Source organism: Onychostoma macrolepis, chromosome 17 (genome assembly GCF_012432095.1).
Source record: "Onychostoma macrolepis isolate SWU-2019 chromosome 17, ASM1243209v1, whole genome shotgun sequence".
In the NCBI taxonomy this organism is placed as follows: domain Eukaryota; kingdom Metazoa; phylum Chordata; class Actinopteri; order Cypriniformes; family Cyprinidae; genus Onychostoma; species Onychostoma macrolepis.
Genome location: NC_081171.1, coordinates 7,978,283 through 7,996,087, shown reverse-complemented (window position 1 = coordinate 7,996,087; position 17,805 = coordinate 7,978,283). Strand labels below are relative to the sequence as shown.

General features: G+C 32.2%; 1 protein-coding gene across 1 annotated transcript in view; it reads left to right on the top strand.

Annotated features, from left to right (window-relative positions):
• The window catches only part of si:ch211-266g18.10 (titin), a 34,238-nt gene extending 17,761 nt beyond the window's left edge, over positions 1–16,477 (top strand). The window contains exons 43-116 of the mRNA XM_058750036.1: positions 29–70; positions 154–201; positions 345–386; positions 508–552; positions 661–705; positions 803–850; positions 982–1,023; positions 1,109–1,165; positions 1,295–1,339; positions 1,460–1,507; positions 1,609–1,632; positions 1,707–1,754; positions 1,842–1,886; positions 2,102–2,149; positions 2,369–2,416; positions 2,527–2,574; positions 2,706–2,753; positions 3,030–3,077; positions 3,169–3,216; positions 3,471–3,515; positions 3,596–3,643; positions 3,786–3,830; positions 3,919–3,966; positions 4,061–4,108; positions 4,199–4,246; positions 4,501–4,548; positions 4,719–4,775; positions 4,860–4,904; positions 5,030–5,074; positions 5,207–5,254; positions 5,346–5,393; positions 5,491–5,538; positions 5,615–5,659; positions 5,769–5,816; positions 5,911–5,958; positions 6,094–6,141; positions 6,257–6,304; positions 6,392–6,439; positions 6,691–6,732; positions 6,853–6,900; positions 7,170–7,211; positions 7,332–7,379; positions 7,649–7,690; positions 7,809–7,856; positions 7,951–7,992; positions 8,113–8,160; positions 8,433–8,474; positions 8,595–8,642; positions 8,747–8,788; positions 8,909–8,956; positions 9,104–9,148; positions 9,263–9,310; positions 9,438–9,485; positions 9,776–9,820; positions 9,914–9,961; positions 10,053–10,100; positions 10,184–10,240; positions 10,378–10,422; positions 10,530–10,574; positions 10,704–10,751; positions 10,911–10,958; positions 11,070–11,117; positions 11,207–11,254; positions 11,358–11,405; positions 11,532–11,696; positions 11,807–11,875; positions 11,994–12,041; positions 12,395–12,442; positions 12,723–12,770; positions 12,909–12,953; positions 13,333–13,356; positions 13,533–13,580; positions 13,756–13,800; positions 14,029–16,477. Of these exons, the coding sequence (XP_058606019.1) occupies positions 29–70; positions 154–201; positions 345–386; positions 508–552; positions 661–705; positions 803–850; positions 982–1,023; positions 1,109–1,165; positions 1,295–1,339; positions 1,460–1,507; positions 1,609–1,632; positions 1,707–1,754; positions 1,842–1,886; positions 2,102–2,149; positions 2,369–2,416; positions 2,527–2,574; positions 2,706–2,753; positions 3,030–3,077; positions 3,169–3,216; positions 3,471–3,515; positions 3,596–3,643; positions 3,786–3,830; positions 3,919–3,966; positions 4,061–4,108; positions 4,199–4,246; positions 4,501–4,548; positions 4,719–4,775; positions 4,860–4,904; positions 5,030–5,074; positions 5,207–5,254; positions 5,346–5,393; positions 5,491–5,538; positions 5,615–5,659; positions 5,769–5,816; positions 5,911–5,958; positions 6,094–6,141; positions 6,257–6,304; positions 6,392–6,439; positions 6,691–6,732; positions 6,853–6,900; positions 7,170–7,211; positions 7,332–7,379; positions 7,649–7,690; positions 7,809–7,856; positions 7,951–7,992; positions 8,113–8,160; positions 8,433–8,474; positions 8,595–8,642; positions 8,747–8,788; positions 8,909–8,956; positions 9,104–9,148; positions 9,263–9,310; positions 9,438–9,485; positions 9,776–9,820; positions 9,914–9,961; positions 10,053–10,100; positions 10,184–10,240; positions 10,378–10,422; positions 10,530–10,574; positions 10,704–10,751; positions 10,911–10,958; positions 11,070–11,117; positions 11,207–11,254; positions 11,358–11,405; positions 11,532–11,696; positions 11,807–11,875; positions 11,994–12,041; positions 12,395–12,442; positions 12,723–12,770; positions 12,909–12,953; positions 13,333–13,356; positions 13,533–13,580; positions 13,756–13,800; positions 14,029–14,114 (3,608 nt within the window). The 3' untranslated portion in view covers positions 14,115–16,477. The remainder of the gene's footprint in view (positions 1–28; positions 71–153; positions 202–344; positions 387–507; positions 553–660; positions 706–802; positions 851–981; positions 1,024–1,108; positions 1,166–1,294; positions 1,340–1,459; positions 1,508–1,608; positions 1,633–1,706; positions 1,755–1,841; positions 1,887–2,101; positions 2,150–2,368; positions 2,417–2,526; positions 2,575–2,705; positions 2,754–3,029; positions 3,078–3,168; positions 3,217–3,470; positions 3,516–3,595; positions 3,644–3,785; positions 3,831–3,918; positions 3,967–4,060; positions 4,109–4,198; positions 4,247–4,500; positions 4,549–4,718; positions 4,776–4,859; positions 4,905–5,029; positions 5,075–5,206; positions 5,255–5,345; positions 5,394–5,490; positions 5,539–5,614; positions 5,660–5,768; positions 5,817–5,910; positions 5,959–6,093; positions 6,142–6,256; positions 6,305–6,391; positions 6,440–6,690; positions 6,733–6,852; positions 6,901–7,169; positions 7,212–7,331; positions 7,380–7,648; positions 7,691–7,808; positions 7,857–7,950; positions 7,993–8,112; positions 8,161–8,432; positions 8,475–8,594; positions 8,643–8,746; positions 8,789–8,908; positions 8,957–9,103; positions 9,149–9,262; positions 9,311–9,437; positions 9,486–9,775; positions 9,821–9,913; positions 9,962–10,052; positions 10,101–10,183; positions 10,241–10,377; positions 10,423–10,529; positions 10,575–10,703; positions 10,752–10,910; positions 10,959–11,069; positions 11,118–11,206; positions 11,255–11,357; positions 11,406–11,531; positions 11,697–11,806; positions 11,876–11,993; positions 12,042–12,394; positions 12,443–12,722; positions 12,771–12,908; positions 12,954–13,332; positions 13,357–13,532; positions 13,581–13,755; positions 13,801–14,028) is intronic.
• Positions 16,478–17,805: the final 1,328 nt, after the last annotated feature.

The window sequence follows — 17,805 nt, the reverse complement described above, 5'->3', positions numbered from 1 at the left end:
AAATATTTTCACATCATTGCCATTTCAGAGGTCATCAAGGAGAAAGTTAAACCAGCTCCTGTAAAGAAAGGTATGGATGTCAATGTAATCATCCTGCATATGTTGTTGTTTTGTACTGTAATGATCATTTCTTGCATTAAAACTACTTTACAGAGCCTGAAGTTGCTAAAGAAAAGACACCTGAACCAAAACCTAAAAAAGGTTAGTGCCTGAACCTTTGAAAACATTTACTGAATATTTTACATTTCATCAGCAGTCAGTTTAATTATTCTATAGAGAGATACTTTATCCTACCATTTCAAGTTGCTTGACATTATTGAATAAATTATTCATCTGTTTTATAGAGCCTGAAGTTATCAAAGAGAAACCAGCACCTCCAAATAAAGGTAATAAGACACAGTATATGCTTCATCAACATTTACAGCAATGAATACTAGATTAGACTGAATCTCATACAGATATTTTCACATTACAAGTTTTCCAACTGATCCTTGTAACCCCTTACAGCTGAGGTTCCAAAGGAAAAGGCAAAACCAGTCCCAGAAAAGAAAGGTATAAATCACTTTAATCACTTTAATTTATTATGTGACATTATATCGTTGATTAAATAACACATCTGCTAGTGTAAAAAAAGCCAATTCTGACTGCTGTGTTTTCCAGCACCTGAAATAATCAAAGAAAAACCAAAGCCAGCTCCAAAGAAAGGTATCCAAGTTCATTTAAGTATAATGTCAAAACCTTTTGCCTGGCCAGTTTTAAGACAATGCTAATGCTTTAAATATTTATATAAACTTCATCTTAGAAGCTGACGTCATCAAAGAGAAAGTAAAACCAGCCCCTGAGAAGAAAGGTTTGAGTTACCATTATTGAAACTTTTTATATTTTCATTATCCATTTCATGTATGCTTCCGTTTCCTCAGATTGACATTTTAACCAAGCTAATCGCACTTCAAATTGCCTGTTTACAACATTATTTTATAGAGGCTGAAGTCATTAAGGAGAAAGTAGCTCCTGTAAAGAAAGGTATGAATATAAATGAAATAATCATATACTTTAGATTTCAGCTGTATGATGATCATTCATCACATGACATGTTATTGTCTCATAGAGCCTGAAGTTGCAAAAGAAAAGGCACCTGAACCAAAACCGAAACCCACAGAGAAAGGTGTTATTACGCTATATATACTGTTTATATTATAAAATATGCAGTTTTGAAAAAAATACCTCATATGTATATTTTAAAATAAGGTTTTTCTAGAAGCTAATATCAATTAATCTTGTGATGTCTTTTCAGTTGAGGTGCCAAAAGAAAAGGAAAAACCAGTCCGTGAAAAGAAAGGTACATATCTAGTTTACCTGTCGATTCAAAATCCCTTTTACTAATTATGTAATGCAGCACCTTATTGATTGAGATTTGTACATCTGCAAATTCTAAAGTTAAACACTCATTTTTTTGCAGCAGAACTTGAAATAACCAAAGAAAAACCCAAGCCTGTGCCAAAGAAGGGTAAATAAACAGTTTTTCCACCGGCCTTTTGTAAGATAATGCTAATCATTTGCATTTTCTATATTATTTATTTATTAATTTGTATTTTTTTTATATTTTAGAGGCTGAAGTCATCAAAGAGAAAGGTTTGATTTGCTGTATTAAGAATTAAATTACCATTTTCTGTAACATGTATGATTAAACATTATGATCATTTTAGAGCCTGAAGTCATTAAGGAAAAAGTTAAACCAGCTCTTGAGAAAAAAGGTGAGTTCATTTTGATATTTTATCTCAGCTGCTTTAAAGATTATATTAAAAACAAAAACTTCAACAATGACCACATTGCCATTGCAGAGGCTGAAGTCAAGGAGAAAGCAAAACCAGCTCCTATAAAGAAAGGTATGGATGTGAAATGATTTTGTTTATCACATTAAAATTATTTTCTCATGGAACAAGTTTCATGCAGTTTTATATTTTCACAAAATGAAAATGAAGTTATCAAAGAAAAAGCCAGACCAGCCCCTGAGAAGAAAGGTTTAATTTATTGTTAAGACACATTTTACACAAGCTAGTACTATTAAAATATTAAAACTTTTATATCATTGTTATTTCAGAGGCTGAAGTCATCAAGGAGAAAGCTAAACCAGCCCCTGAGAAGAAAAGTATGGATATCAATGAAAGTTAATATTTTTAGCTAGATTTTAATATAAGATTGATGTTTTGGTTTTTCTTAATATTTTTTAAACCAGTTCCTCTAAAGAAAGGTGTTTCTGCTTTAAGTATGTGTTTGTATGCTTCTACTGTGTGTTACATAAACATAAGAACAGCTTTGGTTTTTAAACGCAAAATAGATTAGATTAGTTTTTTTATATATATTTTAGAGGCTGACATTATCAAAGAGAAAGCTAAACCAGCCCCTGAGAAGAAAGGTTTGATTTACTGTGTTAATATTTAAAAATGTTCTCTAAGCAAAATTTTAAATTACATAAAAGGATGTCTTTGGATGCCTCTAAATATTTTTGCTTTATCATCATTTCAGAGGCTGTAGTCGTTAAGGAGAAAGCTAAACCAGCCCCTGAGAAGAAAGGTAAGAGCTATTATCTTAGCTTCAGAAGTGATTTCATTTTGTGGCAAAGATAAAGCTAATAAACACATTTTACGATAATGCAAAAAAGACATTAACTATCTCTAAATATTGTTAAAACGTTGCCATTTCAGAGGCTGAAGTCATCAAGGAGAAAGTTCAGCCAGCTCCTGTAAAGAAAGGTGCCGGAATTTAAATGAAATCCTCCTGCATATGCTGATACTTTCTGCTGTATGATGAATTGCATGAATTAAATCAGATTCATTTTGCCTGAAGTTGCAATAGAAAAGGCTCCCGAACCAAAACCCCAAAAAGCTGAGATGTCTTCTCACAATACTGAGACATTTTGAGACATTGGTCAATCAAATAAAAACAAAAATTAAATAAATATGTGCTTAAATATGTGCATTTAACTGCATTATTTGACATTGCTAAAATTGCTCTGTTTTGCTTTGTAGAGCCTGAAGTTACTAAAGAGAAAGCTAAACCGACCCCTGGGAAGAAAGGTTTGATTTACTTTGTTATGTGTTCCATTTTCATTTTCGTTATCAGAATGTAATTCTTTCTCTAAACATATTTGCAATATGATTATTATAGAGGCTGAAGTCATCAAGGAGAAAATTAAACCAGCCTCTGTAAAGAAAGGTATGGATATGAAATCATCCTGAAATACTGTTGTTTTCAATGTATGATGATTATTATTCATAACACAAAACCATGTATGCATCTTAAATGACCTGTTAATTTGTGAATTCATAGCAAGTACTGTCAATTTATTGACTCTAGCCACTTGGCTTTTATAAATATCGCAAAGAACATTATGATAATTCATTCCATGAGAAGTCTCAACTCAAGTTCTCCTTTTTTTTTCTTTAACATTAAACTCTTCTGTTTTGCAGAACTTGAGATAATTAAAGAAAAACCCAAGCCAGCACCAAAGAAAGGTATGCCTAGTTACATTTATTTGTGTTTACACTATCTCTCAGATAAATGTTATATGTTAAAATATTTTGCAACATTTTAGAGGCTGAAGTCATCAAAGAGAAAGCTAAACCAGCCCCTGAAAAGAAAGGTAGAAGTTATAATTTCATGTGTGCTTTCATCCATACTTAAAAATCAAGTTAATATGTTGCCTTAGAAATTAAAATATATAAATAATATAAAATAGAATCTTTCACATTTTCTAAATATTTTCTCATCATCTGATTTTTCAGAGGCTGAAGTCAAGGAGAAAGCTAAACCAGCTCCTGTAAAGAAAGGTATGGATGTCAGCGACATTATTTTGCATTGCTGATTTTGACATTATAATGATGATCAAATATCACATGCAAAAATACTGTTTTATAGAGCCTGAAGTTGCTAAAGAAAAGGCTCCTGAACCAAAACCCAAAAAAGGTGAGTTTACTGTGTTAACAGTTAAATGAACAATGTCTGTGAGCAATATTTTGCTAATAATATGTTTAAATTATTTATATTATCAACATTTTAGAAGCTGATGTCGTCAAGGAAAAAGCTAAACCAGCCCCTGAGAAGAAAGGTAGAAATGATCATGTAAAAGTTTATATTTTCCCTCAAAAAATATAACCTAATATATGTTTTTTTAAATGTTAACCTACTTTCCTTTCAGAGGCTGAAGTCATCAAGGAGAAAGCTAAACCAGCTCCTGTAAAGAAAGGTGGGATATCAACAACATTTTCTTGCAATGCTGATTTTGACATTATAATGATCAATTGTCACATGTACAAATACTGTTTTAAAGAGCCTGATGCTGTTAAAGAAAAGGCTCCAGAACCATAACCCAATTTTTTTTCTTTTTCTTTTTGCATTCTAAACTTCTACCAAAAATATGGTCAATCTATTTATAGCAAAAAAGCTTTAACTGCGTTAACATAATGAAACTGAAATATTCTTCTGTTTTCTATTTTGTAGAGGCTGAAGTCATCAAAGAGATAGCTAAATCTGTCCCTAAGATGAAAGGTTTGATTTACTTATACATTTTTTAGAAGCAAAATGTGATACAAATATTATATAAATATTTGTATATTATCACCATTGTAGAGGCTGAAATTAAGGAAAAAATTTAACCAGCTCCTATAAAGAAAGGTGTGGATTCAGTTAAAAAAGCTGCACATATTGATGTTTTACAGAGCCAGAGGTTCCTAAAGAAAAGGCACTTGAACCAACACCAGAACCTGCAAAGAGAGGTATTATATGTGTGTTTTTCTGGTAATCTGTGTTTTTAAGGTTTTGCTCTGAAACATTCTTATTTATCTTCCAAAACTTTTCAGTTGAATCTCCAAAGGAAAGGGCGAAACTAGTCCCTAAAGAAAAAGGTACACATTTATTATATGTTCTAATACTGCTGATTTATCAGCATATCAGTAGATGTTGGCAAAAACAGCCATACAGTCCCTGATTTTAAGTGAATGCTAAGGCTTTTATGTTATCATCATGTTAGAGCCTGAAGTCAAGGAAAAGGCTAAACCAGCCCCTGAGAAGAAAGGTAAGAGTAAATTCTTTTTTTGGTGATTTTTTTTCCTGGTGTTAAAGATGAAGTTATAATTTTCTCATAAATATATATTTTTTTACGATCTCTTATATTGTCTCATACCTCTCATTATCATTGCTATTTCAGAGGCTGAAGTCATCAAGGAGAAAGTTAAACCAGCTCCTGTAAAGAAAGGTATGGCTGTCAATGAAATCGCAATGTGATACTTTTGCCTTCCCGCTGTATAATGACTCAATTACCACATGAAAAAAATGCTGTTTTATAGAGCCTGAAGTTCCTAAAGAAAAAGCTCCTGAACCAAAACCCAAAAGAGGTGAGTTTGCTCATAATATGTGCTTTAATGTAAACTTTTCCCAATGCAGATTAGTATAAAACTAATATATGTATTTTGTTTTTTGTTACAATTTTAGTACCTGAAGTCATCAAAGAGAAAGTAAAACCAGCCCCTGCAAAGAAAGGTTTGATTTTGTTTGATTTTAAATGAACACTGTCAATGAGAAAAAGGTTTATGCTAAAAATAGTTTATCTTTTCAGAGGCTGAGGTCAAGGAGAAAGCTAAACCAGCCCCTGAGAAGAAAGGTACAGTAAGAGTTAAGAGTTTTTTTTTTTTACATGGTGTAATTTTATCCTGTGTTAAAGATGATTTAATATAAGATTTTACAATCTCTAAATATTATTGCCATTTCAGAGTCTGAAATCATCAAGGAGAAAGTTAAACCAGCTCCTGTAAAGAAAGGTATGAATATCTTATAATTAAATCATTCTGCATATGTTGTCACTTTCCCCTGTATAATGATTAAATTATCACATGAAAAAATACTGTTTTACAGAGCCTGAAGTTCCTAAAGAAAAGGCTCCTGAACCAAAACCCAAAAAAGGTGAGCTTATTTCCCAACCCAAGAAGATAATGTCATTAAAAAAAAGAAATGTAAACTTTTATCCTGGCAGTTTAGAGTAATACTCTAATACATGTATTTTGTTTTCTCTAAATGTTTGTATTTTCAAAATTTTAGAAGCAGAAGTCATCAAAGAGAAAGTAAAACCAGCCCTTGAGAAGAAAGGTTTGATTTACTGTTAACAATTAAATTAACATTATCAATGAGGGAAAAAACTAAGATTGTTTAAAAATAATAAAAATAGTCCCCACTAAATATTTCTACATCATTCCTTTTTTAGAGGCTGAAGTCATCAAGGAAAAAGTGAAACCAGCTCTTGTAAAGAAAGGTATGTGTGTTTGTGAAATCAGCTTGTGTTGCTGTTACACAACTGTATACTGATAAAATTATTACATGAAAAAATATTGTTTTACAGAGCCTGAAGTTCCTAAAGAGAAGGCACCTGAACCAAAACCCAAAAGAGGTGATTTTTTTCTCAACACAGGTTGATAGTCTGTGCTTCATGTAAACTTTTTGCCCAGTTTAGTGTAGTACATTAATATTGTATTATATGTATTTTATCATCTGTGAATATGTTTATATTTTTATATTTTCAACACAGACCGATAATGTGTGCTTTCATTGTAAACTTTTTAGAGGTTTAGGGGAGTAAATTAATACTGTATTATATGGATTTAGTAATCTCTGAATATGTTTATGTTTTAAAAATTTCAGAAGCCATCAAAGAAAAACCTAAACCAGCCCCTGAAAAGAAAGGTAAGAGTTACCGATATTGTGGCTTGATATGTGCTCAAATGAAAGATGAATCTCAAATTTACTCAAATTCAATGATGATACTAAAGATTTCTCATTCTGTAAATATTTTCATTATTTCAGAGGCTGAAGTCATCAAGGAGAAAGTTAAACCGGCTCCTGAAAAGAAAGGTATGAATATCAGTGAAATCATCCTGCATGTTATCACTTTCCACTGTATAGTGATAAAATTATCACATGAAAAAATATTGTTTTATAGAGCCTGAAGTTCCTAAAGAAAAGGCCCCTAGACCAAAACCCCAAAAAGTTGATTTTTTTTCAACACAGACCGATAATGTGTGCTTTCATTGTAAACTTTTTAGAGGTTTAGAGGAGTAAATTAATACTGTATTATATGTATTTAGTCATCTCTGAATATGTTTATATTTTAAAAATTTCAGAAGCCATCAAAGAAAAACCTAAACCAGCCCCTGAAAAGAAAGGTAAGAGTTACCGATATTGTGGCTTGATATGTGCTCAAATGAAAGATGAATCTCAAATTTACTCAAATTCAGTGATGATACTAAAATATTCTCATTCTGTAAATATTTTCATCATTTCAGAGGCTGAAGTCATCAAGGAGAAAGTTAAACCGGCTCCTGAAAAGAAAGGTATGAATATCAGTGAAATCATCCTGCATGTTATCACTTTCCACTGTATAGTGATAAAATTATCACATGAAAAAATATTGTTTTATAGAGCCTGAAGTTCCTAAAGAAAAGGCCCCTAAACCAAAACCCCCAAAAGTTGATTTTTTTTCAACACAGACCAATAATGTGTGCTTTCATTGTAAACTTTTTAGAGGTTTAGAGGAGTAAATTAATACTGTATTATATGTATTTAGTCATCTCTGAATATGTTTATATTTTAAAAATTTCAGAAGCCATCAAAGAAAAACCTAAACCAGCCCCTGAAAAGAAAGGTAAGAGATACCGATATTGTGGCTTGATATGCTGAAATTAAAGATGAATCTCAAATTTACTGAAATTCAATGATGATACTAAAGTTTTCTCACTCTGTAAATATTTTCATCATTTCAGAGGCTGAAGTCATCAAGGAGAAAGTTAAACCGGCTCCTGAAAAGAAAGGTATGAATATCAGTGAAATCATCCTGCATATGTATTATACTGGATTATATGGATTTAGTCATCTCTGAATATGTTTATATTTTAAAAATTTCAGAAGCCATCAAAGAAAAACCTAAACCAGCCCCTGAAAAGAAAGGTAAGAGTTACCGATATTGTGGCTTGATATGTGCTCAAATTAAAGACAAATCTCAAATTTACTGAAATTCAATGATGATACTAAAGTTTTCTCACTCTGTAAATATTTTCATCATTTCAGAGGCTGAAGTCATCAAGGAGAAAGTTAAACCGGCTCCTGAAAAGAAAGGTATGAATATCAGTGAAATTATCCTGCATATGCTGTCATTTTCCACTGTATAGTGATAAAATGATCACATGAAAAAATATTGTTTTATAGAGCCTGAAGTTCCTAAAGAAAAGGCCCCTAAACCAAAACCCCAAAAAGTTTTTTTTTTTTTCAACACAGACCGATAATGTGTGCTTTCATTGTAAACTTTTTAGAGGTTTAGGGGAGTAAATTAATACTGTATTATATGGATTTAGTCATCTCTGAATATGTTTATATATTAAAAATTTCAGAAGCCATCAAAGAAAAACCTAAACCAGCCCCTGAAAAGAAAGGTAAGAGTTACCGATATTGTGGCTTGATATGTGCTCAACTTAAAGACGAATCTCAAATTTACTCAAATTCAATGATGATACTAAAGTTTTCTCATTCTTTAAATATTTTCATCATTTCAGAGGCTGAAGTCATCAAGGAGAAAGTTAAACCGGCTCCTGAAAAGAAAGGTATGAATATCAGTGAAATCATCTCGCATATGTATTATACTGTATTATATTGTATTATATGGATTTAGTCATCTCTGAATATGTTTATATATTAAAAATTTCAGAAGCCATCAAAGAAAAACCTAAACCAGCCCCTGAAAAGAAAGGTAAGAGTTACCGATATTGTGGCTTGATATGTGCTCAAATTAAAGATGAATCTCAAATTTACTCAAATTCAATGATGATACTAAAGATTTCTCATTCTGTAAATATTTTCATTATTTCAGAGGCTGAAGTCATCAAGGAGAAAGTTAAACCGGCTCCTGAAAAGAAAGGTATGAATATCAGTGAAATCATCCTGTTGTATATGCTGTTTTTCACTCTTTATGATGAAGAATGTATTAAACTTTATTGAAAGGTATTCTTCAAACTTAAATATTTACCTTATATTTTATTTTATTTTTTTATTATTATTATTACAGCACCTGAGATAACCAAAGAAAAGCCAAAGCCAGCACCAAAGAAAGGTAAAGAAATTTATTTGTGAAAAACAATGTCAGAACTATTTTTTTAACTTTCTATTTTTGCCAGTTTTAAGATAACGCTAATGCTTTAAATATTTTATATTTTCCCCATTATAGAGGCTGAAGCCATCAAAGAGAAAGCTAAACCAGCTCCTGAGAAGAAAGGTTTGATTTACTTTCAAATGTAATGAAAAATTTCGAAAAGAAAGGTCATGCTAAAAATCTTTTTCATGTATTATCAACACTCTAGAGGCTGAAGTCTTTCTCATTCAACTAAATATTTTTATTTCAGAAGCTGAAGTCATCAAAAAGAAAGTTAAACCAACTCCTGTAAAGAAAGGTATGGAAGCATCATGTATATGCTGTTTTTATTAATGTATGATGATTATTCATTACATGAATTAAAACCGTTTTCTAGAGCCTGAAGTTGCTAAAGAAAAGGCCCCTGAACCGGCACCAAAAATAGTTGAGATTTTCCCATAGCAAAAATGAGAGAAAGTACTGTATCTCAGCATTTCAAAAGCTAAATATGTTAAGAATGTATTGGAGTCCATTGTCAGACTTGTTTGAAACAGAAATATCTGCCTGATTTTCTAAAATGGTTTGACACTAAACCCCCATATTTTGCAGCACCTGAGATAATCAAAGAAAAGCCGAAGCCAGCACCAAAGAAAGGTAATGCAATTCATTTTGAAAGACAATGTCAAAACATATCATAACATAAGATAATGATAAAGCTTTAAATATATTATATTATCATGATTTTAGAGGCTGAAGTCATCAAAGAGAAACCTAAACCAGCTCCTGAGAAGAAAGGTTTGATTTACTGTTATCAAATTGCCATCATTCTTAAGCCAAATTAAAATGTTTGCTTCCTCTAAAGATTTTTATGTTGTCATAATTGCAGAGGCTGAAGTCATCAAGGAGAAAGTTAAGCCAGCCCCTGTAAAGAAAGGTACTGATGTGAATAAAGTCATCCTATAATGATGTTGCTTCCCAATGTATGGTCATTCATCACTTGAAACTGCTCTTTTATAGAGCCTGAAGTTCATAAAGAAAAGGCACCTGAACAAGTGCCAGAACCTACAAAGAAGGGTATTAATATATAGTGTCATCTATCTTTATCTTTTAACGTTTGCACATTGCACATCTGAATACTATTTGCATGTTTTCATATTTCAAGATTTTCTCAGAAAAAAAAAAAAACGTATTTATGTTTCACTCCTTTTCAGTTGAGGTTCCAAAGGAAAAGGCAAAACCAGTTCTTAAAGAAAAGGGTACTTATCTAGTTGACATGTTAATTCAAAATTCATGTTACAAAATTGTCAATTTATTTGCTATTTGTCATTTGCTATTTTAAAGTTCTACCGCCATTGTTTTATAGAACCTAAAATAACCAAAGAAAAGCCAAAGCCAACACCAAAGAAAGGTACTTTTTTGTGAGATGAATGCCATTTAACATCTGATAGAATGAAGTTTAAGCTACATTAAACTATTTAATAATGTTAAATTAAAAGTGTTTTACATTTTTAACTGTTTTTCATCGTCTCTAATTCAGAAGCTGTAGTCATCAAAGAAGAAGCTAAAGCAGCCCCCGTGAAGGAAGGTATGAGTTTATTTGCTTTTATTTTTAGTGTGATATCCTGTGTAGCATGGTTTCAGGTTTCAGCCTCTTAAAATAATCAGGTTATTTTAGGTGAGTCATCAATTTTTAGCCAAGCCATGGGGCTTTTTTCAATGTTTTTTATTACTCTTATTATTTTAGAGGCTGAAATTGTCAAAGAGAAAGCTAAACCAACCCCTGTGAAGAAAGGTTTGATCTACTATGCTCACAATCACATTACCACTGCTCCCAAGCAGAATATTATATCATGCTATATTAAGTCTTTTATTTGCTCTAAATGTTATTTTATGAATGTTTTAGAGGCTGAAGTCATCAAGGAGAAAGCTAAACCAGCTCCTGAGAAGAAAGGTTAGAATTACCAATATTTTACCTCCAGTTTAAAGAAATTGTTAAAAAATAATTGAATGAAAAAAATCTTCATATTATTTCCTTTTCAGTGGCTGAAGTCTTCAAGGAGAAAGTTAAGCAAGCACATGTAAAGAAAGGTATGAATGTCAATGAAATCATCCTGCATGTAGTATTTATTTTTATTTTTTTGGTATGATTATTATATAAAAGGATTATCACATGAAACAATACTGTTTATAGAGCCTGAAGTCTCAAAAGAAAAATTATTAGAACCAACACCTAAAAAAGGTGAGACTTTCGCACATCTTTTACAAAATGTACTTTTAATACTGTTGTTGTTTTGTTTTTTGATAGTGGTAATGAATAATTAAAGCTTACATTTCACCAAGTTTCAAAACATTTCTGAATACACAGATGATGTTGGTCTTATTGGTTTGGACTTGGAGCTCCTGAACTCTATCAACCAAAAACTGTCTCTTCTGGACTTGCTGAGGAAGGACATTGGTGAAATGAAGAGTGATCTGGAGTCCACTCAAAATCAAATCACACTTTTACGGACGGACAACAGAACAATAAAAGGTATTTTGTCTACGTTAGAAATACTGTGGATTTTGACATTATCAGGCTGAAAAAAAGGCTTGAAATTTCTTGGCTTACGTTAAACCACATGCTGCTTGTGTCTCTTACAGAGCCAGAGGCTGTTGGTGTAAAGCTAAAACCAGCGGTCTCCAAGGAAAAGCTGAAAACAGCAAAAAAAGGTATTAAAATTACACAAGCTGGTCATGAATTGTAGACATAACGAGCTACAATTAAACAGGAGCTAATTGGCCCTGTGATGTTCACATGCGAACGAGTGAAAGATTTTTTCTTTTCTAGACCATGATGCTCTGATGAACGTTACTAAGACAGCACATATTAAAGCAGGTAATATTTTTACACAACCTATTATTTTACTTGTTTATTCTCAGGATTTATTTCTTTTGAAGAGTTGCCAGATACAGTTTATTAATGAAATTGAAGCTTCATTAGAGCAATATTAGAATATGCTACATGATGCACTTTCAGTCAGATTGGCTCTTCTGTTTGTTAAGTACAATATGTATGTATTATATGTATAATTTATTTTATGTCTTACTGATTTTGTCTTTTTACCCGCTCTGTACTTTACATATATACAGTACAAAATGAATGTAAATTGTATCCAGCTCTTGTTGTCCTATTATTATGCAATTAAAACTTGTATGCAGCTTAACCAGTTTGTCTTCTCCACAACACAGAACGTGATGCACTGAAAAACATCACTAAACCAGCACCTGCAAAGAAAGGTATGTCGGAAAGCTATGCAACAGCAGCTATATTATACAAATATGCATATGTTAATTGACAGAATTTATTGAAGTGTGATTTTTTTTTTTTGTGTGTGTGTGGGCAATTAAGACCAAGCCTAAATCAGAAGATAATTTTTGTGAAAATATACGTTTATATTCGTTTTATTCTTATTTCTTTGTGAATCACTTTGAACTGTTATTTAGATTAAAGGTTATCACAACAAATTATATATATATCCATTATATCCAAGAAATGATTAACTTTTATTCATTCTAGATAAAGAGGCTCCAAAAGCTAAGATCAGACCAGAGCCCAAAAAGAAAGGTAAAATATATTTACTGTTAACAATTGAAATCACCTTCCAAAATCATTTTCTTCTAGTATTGTAAGGGGGTGCTTAGTAAAAAGATAAGTTGTTCCTATTGTTGTATCAGTGACTAAAAATCTCTCTCCTGATGCTAGATATCACCCGTGAGAAGGTCAAAGAAAAGCAACCTTTAAAGAAAGGTACTTTGGCTGATTGCATAGAGTGATTTACTAACTCAGACTTTTCATATTCATTTCAACAATAGTTCTTTTCACTCCAAGAATATTCATTATTTTATATATTCATCAACAGGCTTGACATTAATAGTTGATCATATGATGTCTAGCTAGTATATAATAGTTGACTCATGAATATAGAAAATTTTTCATCTACAAACAGTACTTGCTAAAAATGCATATGTATACATTAACTGGAATCTGATATTCCTTAAGAAGAAATATTGAAAACATGTCTAAGAAAATCAGAGCTATCCTGCACATAACAAACAGGAACTTTCCAGACCTTCACAGTAACATTTTTAAGAAACTTTTAATACATCTATTTTCTTTTATGTTTTAGAACCTGAGCAGGTCAAAGAAAGAAGTATGTGTTGTTTTTTTTTTTTTTTTGTATTTGATTTTTTCTTTCAAATTTAACAGTTATAAAGTGATATAAAGAACTATTTAGCTGTAAAGTGCAGTCCATGTATTCTGATACTACATACGTAAGATGTAAAATGTAATATTTTACCTGATGTTTTGTGAATGTTCTATAATCAGTAGTCAAGCCAACTGAGAAGGAACCTGTTGTGGACAAGGAAGTAAAAAGTAAGATATTTATGTGTGTATACACAGTTGAAAAACCTTTTTTAGTTTTTTATTAACATTTATTTCAGTATTAGTTTTACTTGTTATTTTAGTTTGTTATAACAACCATGATGTATTGTAAAATAATTTGATTTAAGATCATAAATTAAAGGAAATCTGTATTACCCTTCTGTAGGAGAAGAACCTGATGTCACCAAAGATATTCCAGAGATAGAGGAGGGTAAGTTTTGTCACTATATCAAGTGTGGACAGATCATGGTGAACCTCTATTTGCTTTAAGATCACACCACACAATGTACATGCACCTATTCTTTAAATGCTATCTTGTAGTAATTTATAAACCATCTTGACAATAGAAACATTTCAAAGTTGGAGACAAAATGTCAAATGACAAGCCTGTTTTCCCTAAATAATCCTAAAACAACCCCTAATGTCTTTTCCACTTCAGAGGACGTTCCCTACTTCCAGTGTTTCTTTGTGGATGAGGATGATACTCAGTATCCGTTCTTCCCCTTTTCACCACCGCTGTGGTGAGTCCAGACAAACCTCGCAGTCTGATGTTAAACAACGTGGCAAAGCCAATGAAGACGGACCTGTGAACGCTGAGGAACCTGCTGCTCTGATGCAGGGAGAGCTTCACAGTAGGTCCTACAGCATTACACCAGCAATGACCAAGAAATGTGAAACATTTCAGTTACTTCCTGGATTTTAAAACTGGAAAACTTCCTTCTCAAATTCTTTGTCATTTTGAAGGACAGAGGTTGCAAATGTTGCACTATTTATTATATCATCTTAAGGCTATCCCTCTTTTTATTAACACCGTGGATTTGCCTTTTGTTTCAGAATGATTAATATCTATTTATGTCCTAGAAGGAATGTGAGTATAGTCTGTCCAGACAGCGCTGACTTGAAGTAATGAAAGAACTAACTTCCTTTCTGAACACTGCAGTGAGTTCAGGATCGTAATATTTGATATATACAAGGTACATAACCTCATTTTGATGGGGTGCTAATTCAAAGCATTCCACTGTGTTTTCTGTCAGAATGGGGTTTGAAAGTTGTTTACTGTTCGCACAACTGGAAGGGAGGATGTAATTAATCAAGAAATAAGTAAACAACTATTTCATGTATCTTTTCTTAGTAAAACTGTTTACTAAACCGTTTACAGAAGTAACAACTGCACTGAGAAATAAGAGCTTTCCACAGTAAGCTCAGTTCCTCTGAATGTATACATCATTTTATTTTATTTATTTTTTATTATTATTTTTATTTTACTTTATTCTTGTTTTATTTCTCTCTTTTTTAGCTTTCCATACAACTTGTCAAACTTTTTATAAATCTATACTTCACAGAGGAAACAATTTTTTTATTCAGTGCTCTTTATAAATGAACATACTGGATTTTTGCATAACAAAATTAAACTAAAATGTGGTGCTAAATCCAAGAAAATTCATTAAACATCAATGCAACTGCATTGTTTTAATATATTACATTGCAAACACTACTGTTTTTGCATTTCTCTGCATAACAATAGTTTATGTACGATAATGTCATATAATGGATGTGTTTTTGCAATATTTCATGGATAGTCCTACCTTATGTAGAGCAGCCAATTAAATGGCTATTGCACATTATACTCATACAGAAGATTTTTTTTTTCAGTATGGGATAAAATTGTGTGCCAGATGAAATGTATTGCATGCAACCACAGTGTTTCTCAGCACTGCCCCTGGTGGCTCGCTGGCTCATTACTTCATTACTTGATTTAATGATGTTAGTGAGTGTTTAATGGTGTGTACTAGTGAGACACACCATTAAACTAGTGTGCCGGTGGGCCGCCCCGGAGACACTTCTTTTACTGCCGCTGTCTTGTCTGCAGGAGTTCAGCATGTGGCTCCATTGAGAATAAACTCTTGTCTGTACAAAGAGCTTTTTTCTCTGATGTACAGTAACTTAGGGTGAGTGTAGATTCTATTTTCCCCAGACATGTCCTGGCTAGGATTTCTAAATGGCCTAAAATGGCTGGGTTTTGGCTTTGTTTTTGTACTTGCTGAAAGTAATGACTGAAAAGTAGATTGTGCGGGCATTGTGCTTAATTGATCAATTGTGGCATTCAGGAAGGTGGGATCTACAGAGAATGGTCAAAGCAATGCAAATACATATACATATAATATATGTGGACTGTAAATAGCATGTCAGCAAGAAAAAAAAAGCCAAAATCTGGACATTTTAGGCAAAGTATCAATCCTGGCCAGTACATGTCTGGGGAAAAAGATGTATAGTCATCTGTACAAATGCATATTATAGCAATGCTCACTTGAAATGAACAGAAATAGGTTTCTTTTGGACTTTTTAAAAAGATAGTTACTTTAACCATGGTAGATTATAAACTTGTTGGTGTGTTTACATGCGAACTGTGCGGTAATGAATAACAGCATTTTTCAATAGTTCATATAGTTCTTTAAAATTTGCGGAGTGTTATTTTTAAATCTAATTTACAGTTCATATTTGAAATATATGTTCCTCAAAGAAAATAGTTTTGCATGATGTTTGCATGAATTTTGTTTAAAAATGTATCTAAATCAGACCATATTTAATTTGTGTTTTGTAACACACTAAAAATCTATAATGTAATATTGTATTCATTATTTTTTTCTTTTGCATGGTTTTGTGGTCAGATAGAATCATTCTCTGTACAATGTATAGCCATAAACTGAAATCATATTTATAAAGCTCTCCACAGAATCAACAATATGGTCTGTATGCAGAATCAAGCCGGCCTTTATGCAACTGTAAATGCTATTGGAACTGTACTGCAGCTGTAACTGTAATACAGACTTGAATTCTGCTTAAGGTCTGATTTACGTTTTAGAAGAAATAAATGTTTGCAATAATCACAACAACTGATTGAGGGCTCCTTTATTACTTGTTCTTTTTTATGTTTGTTTCAGTGTTTTTCTATTTTCTTCTTTGGTCAGGTCTTTTTGAAGAAATACTGTATTTCAGTATCACCCAGGCCATTATGTTAACATCCACTGTCACCAGTAGGTGGCATTACTGCAATATGCTCTCATGTAACCTTTCTGGTCCTTGTGTAATTTTTGTGAAAAAGCCAGTTAAAATGCAAAGGTTTTGTTAGATAAATTATTCAAATGCATCTATCTTTCTTTCACAATCTTACCAATAAGTCTTATCAAAACCTACATTTAAATATATTTCATGTAAAATTAAACAACTACATCTAAATACCTATTTAAAATAAAATGAATTGAGATGCATCAAAAAGATTAAGGATTCAGAAATATGCCCATATCGACTTTTTTTTTTTTTTAAATCATCACTCTCACAATACTACAAAAAGCTGCCAATAGTGCCAAGTGTTAACTGCATTGGTATGCAGACCCTGCTTTGAGCTATTCAAGGTTTCTGCCAGACTGCTATTCAAGCATCCAAAAAAAAAAAAACCCTTAAACATCTCCAAGCCAACAGAGACTATTCCTAACTGAGCCTACTCTGAAATACCCTTATTGCATGCTATATCTTTTTTTTAAATTCTTTTTTAGATCTTTTTTTTTTCTTTATTAATATATATTAAATTAGAAATGCAATTTAAAATAAAATATTTTCATATGGCATTGATTTTGGCAGACATCAGGCATTAATACTGAAAAAGAAATTACGACTATTAATACTAAGCATAACTAATTTCTGTTTTCCTATGCAAGTTCGTGACATTAGACCAGTATGTAATTTGAAAATCAACATCAAGGACATGAAAATCAATATTGGGACATATGTACCACAGATGGTCATGAAAGGATGTCTGAGCTCAGTTTACACATAGCCATCTCTCCAAGAAAGAAAATGTGAAAATGAAGACACATTAGTTTGAATCACTCTCTCACACTAAACATAACTAGCCATTATGCAACAAGACTGGCCTAAAATTTAATGCAGTCCCAGAGTGAACCGTGGTCCGGTCCTGGAACGGTGCCTGATTACAATCTGTGCATTGTCAACTGAAATATTTTCTCTTCTGTGCTAACAGTTCCCATGGCAGGCAAGGAGGAGTGTCAGGGTTTCCCAGAGCCTCTTTGCCTCTTTTCTTTTCATTGGGGAACAACGGGGAGAGTTTCTTTCATGACACTTGGCAAGAGCATAATCTGGCAGTGATGTCACTCCTAAACTTATAGGCTATTGGCCCATGGAAGAACGGACTACTCTC